Source organism: Zootoca vivipara, chromosome 8 (assembly GCF_963506605.1).
Source record: "Zootoca vivipara chromosome 8, rZooViv1.1, whole genome shotgun sequence".
NCBI lineage: Eukaryota > Metazoa > Chordata > Lepidosauria > Squamata > Lacertidae > Zootoca > Zootoca vivipara.
In genome coordinates, this window is record NC_083283.1 from 49,939,662 (window position 1) to 49,944,308 (window position 4,647).

Sequence of the window (4,647 nt, forward strand, 5' to 3'; positions counted from 1 at the left end):
TTAAGTTCGTAACTAGAGGTACCACTGTATTTGCAACTAATTTGGGCCCTTGCCATGACAATGATTTTCTGGTTTGAGCATCTTAGACCTGGACCGCCTCTTTTGTGAGCAGCACTTACTTCTCTTTGACCTTTTGGAAGGTGCTTGGCTGTTTTAGGCTTACTTCTGAATTTTCCTTACTTTCATTAGCAGATGATGCTTTATGTGTATAGTTCTTCAAGCAGAAATCTCTGGCAGAGACCAGGACTAAGGGGGAAAGGGAATAAGAGATGTAGGGAGAAGTGGTAGGAAACTGCAGCAGCAGCAACCACAATCACGGCAGGCAATGTAAACGCAACAGAGACCTGAAGAAATTATGAGGGAACCCATTTTAAGGTAGTTTTGCAAATATGAACTAAAGTGTCTCCCTTCCACTTGCCACCCACCCTCTGCTCAGGTCACCTGCTCTTTTTCTTAATATAGTACTGCAATTGCATGTCACAACTCTTTCTCTGGGGGAAAGAGAATGTGCGCAGAAATCACTTCCTAGCTGCTGTGATGTTGGTTTTTTTGGGGGGGGGGATTGTCCCATGGAAATTAGAGTACTGGTAGTTTGGATTTTCGCATTGTGGAGTGTTCTGCCACCCTAGAGGGTGATCAAATTTTGCATGTTTATTCTACTTGTATTTAGTAAATAAAGCTAGTTTTGAAGCTGCAGTTGTATTTGCAATTGGCATCCATGCATTGAACTGAAGAAACTGAAAAATTTCCATGGAAAATCCACCCCATACCGTGAGCCTGCTTTCCTCGGCCAAGAATTGAAGAAAGCCGAGGAGTCCTTGAGCTGCTCTTCTGGACCTTCTACATTGGGAAAATGAACTGGAATGCTATGCCTGCTGTATGTGCCTTTCATTTCTCAGGAGTGTGGATGGGCAGGATTCCTCTCAGGCTTTGGGGGTTTTTTTGGGGGGGGGAGAAATTGGTTTCTTGCCACGGAGGCCAAGCAAGTACTATTTAAACGTTGCTTTCTACGGTGAAGTGGGTGAGGGATGCACATAAGACTGTTCAAATACTAAGGAGAAATCCTAAACTGTGTAGACTTGGCCTGTTCATGCCATCTTTAGCATCAAAGCAGCGTGTTAAAAAACCACCCACCGCATTCTTAATGACAGATGGACCACAGCCTGTTTGATGCAATTAGCATTGTACTTTGCTCCCACTGGTGAGTGCAAAGAACTGGATCCAGATCGAGGACAAAGAGACAGTCCTGGCAAAATTCTATTTCTGAGCAGATTTAAATGAGCTTGTTTTCATGATAACAACCCATTACCTCACTTAAATAATGGATTTATTTACACAAAGAGTACATTTCACCTTGGGATAATTAACTTCGTTAGGAGTGTCAATATTGGGACCTTAGCTAGAAACAGTGAAGTTTGTAGCGTAGCAGTGACCTTTATGTGCTCTCTCCTTCCTGACCAGTTAGGGTTCTTGGCCCTAGGGGCCCTAGCCATGTAAACGCAAAATGAAGATTCTGACTTGGGATAATCCTAAATGAACATATTCATTTTCTTATTCATATTCATAGCTTTGATGGAAACAAAGCTGAAGATGAAAGCTTTCTCTCTCTCTCTATATATATATAGTTGGCTTAAAGTTTGTGCCTCAGTTTGTATTTCCCGATGGGCTGATCAGTAAAAATAAAACATGGAATATTATAACAGAAGGAATGATCCACAGAAATACTGGAGTCAGGCATAAAGGGGCAGAGATTAGAGAGAATCTACAAATATAGTGCTATAAAATCTTTACTGTAGTTTATTTTCATTGATGCAGTTGAGTTTCCACGGAAACTGGATCAAAAAGCCCCTTTGCATGTCCACTAGCATATTTGAGTGCGATTTTCATGCGCTTTGTTGTCAGATAAAACCTGCAACTATTGGTTTTACAAGCCATCTTCTACTTCTTTTAGAAGGTTTTTAGTTTTTATGTACAGTACTTTTAGAAACTGGTAAGACAAAATAAGTATCTTCTAAATGTTCCATTTAGCAAGTGGCAGGCTTGCTGAAAAAAAAAAGCCATCTCACCCCTTGCTTTTTGCTGTAAGACCAATTGCAGTTGTCAACAGGTTTACCACACCTATCAGCCAATCACCCATTCCCACCACCCTTCTGAGTAATACCCCTCCCCATCCTCCCACTATATATAAGGGTCTGGTGACTTCTGTTTCAGTGTATCTGAAGAAGTGTGCATGCACACGAAAGCTCACACCAATGACAAACTTAGTTGGTCTTTAGGGTGCTACTGGAAGGAATTTTTTATTTTGTTTTGAAAAAAGAGAATACTTTTATTCAGAGAGTGTATTCACTGGATTGTGTTACAAGACCAGTTTAATTAAACTGGAGGTGTAAACTGACATAGACTGGAATGTTCTGCACTTACTGGGAAGTAGGTTCTGTAGAACTAAGTTGGACTTTCTTCGGCTACGTTTACTAACTAGTAGGCCAGGCCCATTGGCTTAATTGGAACTGAATCACTGTAGCTGCCGTTGGAGGAAATAAATATAATCTAATTCCTTGAGTATGTAAATGTTAGAGCAAAACATGAATGATGTGAAGTTGACTAGGATGTTGGACATTAATTTAATAAAAGTATATAATAAGAAACCTTGTTCAGAAACTAAATGTTCTCTCGTTTTTTCTCTTGTGCTAGGAGGGGTGTTTGTGGCCTTCTGACAGCTCATCTTCACGCCGGGGAGCTTCCGAGGTAAGCTCTCATTCACACTTCAGATCTTTCAGAAACTACGTTTTTGTTAATAGAACATATTTCCCCCTTGTGCTGTGACTGCAGTTTTGCAGTCATTTTCCGTCACTTCAACTTAACTTCAAGTCAGGGCTGTCTTAAGCATATGCAGCGCCAGGGTGCAAAAATCCAACCGGTGCCGCCCCCCCCCAGCTTTCCCAGTCCCAGGCAAACAGGAGGGTGGAGCTGGCTGGCCGCCTCACTGTCTTGCTGGTTCAGGCACCCCCAAACTCACAGCGCAGAGCTGCCCGCAGCAGTAGAGCCCACCATGGCGCTCTGACGGACGGACGGGCTCTTCCCCGGACTCTTGGTCTGGCGCCCCTGCGAGTCTGGCGCCTCTGCGCCCCACACCCCTAACGCCCTGCTTCAAGTGTGTAGATTTCCGCATAGTTTTTCTAAAATAAGTGGGATGTTTGAGAGAGGAAGTGGTTTGTACAGTGGTAACTCGGGTTAAACCACTGAGCCTAGGGCTTGCTGATCAGAAGATCAGCGGTTCGATTCCCTGTGACGGGGTGAGTTCCCGTTGCTCAGTCTGAGCTCCTGCCAACCTAGCAGTTCGAAAGCATGTCAAGTGCAAGTAGATAAATAGGTACCGCTCTGGCGGGAAGGTAAACAACATTTCCGTGTGCTGCTCTGGTTTGCCAGAAGCAGCTGTCATGCTGGCCACATGACCTGGAAGCTGTACACCAGCTCCCTCGGCCAATAATGCGAGATGAGCACCGCAACCCCAGAGTCGGTCACAACTGGACCTAATGGTCAGGGGTCCCTTTACCTTTACACCTCGGTCTACGAACAGTCTAGTTCATGAACTGTTTGGAATACGAACAACACTTCAAAACTGGAAGGTGTTCTGGTTAACAAACTTTATTTGGAATCTGAACGTACTCTGTTCGGGGGTGCACTTCCGTTTTGAGTGCCACACTTCCATTGTCCGGCTACGGAGAAGGGGGTTGTCATGGTGTTTTCCATAGCTGCGAGGGAGGGAAGCTGCACGCCCGTCAGCCAGCTGGTTGGCAGGTACACAACTCCCCCCCCCCATGTCACTGCGGAAGGCGTGCACTCTAGGGAGCATTTCCCACAGCAGCGTGGTGGTGGTGGGGATCTGTGTGGATCCCAGTTCAGCTACTGATTGATTGATTGTGTGACTGCGGAAATGGATTAAAGCCCCCTATCCAAAAAATGACTATGATCAGTGCAGGTAAGAATTTTTTTTAGTTTTCATTTTTATCATCTACAATACTGTTTTATTTTATAGTACAGTACATTGATTATTGCTTTCATTTTATGGATTAATGGTCTCGTTAGATAGCAAAATTCATGTTAAATTGCTGATTTAGGGGTTGTTTTTAGAAGTCTGGAATGGATTAATGCATTTTGCATTACTTGCTGTGGGAAAGTGTGCCTTGGTTTAAGAACACTTTGGTTTAAAAACAGACTTCCAGAACGGATTCAGTTTGTAAACCAAGGTACCAGTGCAGTTGCTCGTGTAGAGCTCCTTGGGCCATGGGTGTTATACACTGGCTAGGGTTCAAGGAATCGAATCAAAGACCCAGTGGAGAATATAATTTTGAATCAGAAGTTCCCTAATTTTTGGAATTCATTCGTTTGATTGGTTAAATCTAATTTGTTTGCAGAAGTCTTCTCCTATGACTGAAACTCTTCCATGCCCTTTTCCTTGGCCCAGATGCTTGGGTTATATAAGACATCTTGGAAAATATCCAGGAAAATAACCCTTTATGATGCTGTCTCCACATTATTCTACCCCACACATGTTATGTGTCTCTTTATTGAGTATGTCTAATACATGTGTGAACTACGTTTTAATAACTTTATTGATTAGTCGATGCCTCCTCCTTCACACTGCAG

General features: G+C 43.4%; 1 protein-coding gene across 4 annotated transcripts in view; it reads left to right on the plus strand.

Annotated features, from left to right (window-relative positions):
* LDLRAD4 (low density lipoprotein receptor class A domain containing 4) overlaps positions 1 to 4,647 on the plus strand; it is a 278,078-nt gene that overhangs the window by 261,888 nt on the left and 11,543 nt on the right. For all 4 annotated transcript variants that reach the window (XM_035124991.2, XM_035124995.2, XM_035124992.2 and 1 more), the window contains one exon: positions 2,692 to 2,745. In XM_035124991.2, coding sequence (XP_034980882.1) covers positions 2,692 to 2,745 — 54 coding nt within the window. The remainder of the gene's footprint in view (positions 1 to 2,691; positions 2,746 to 4,647) is intronic.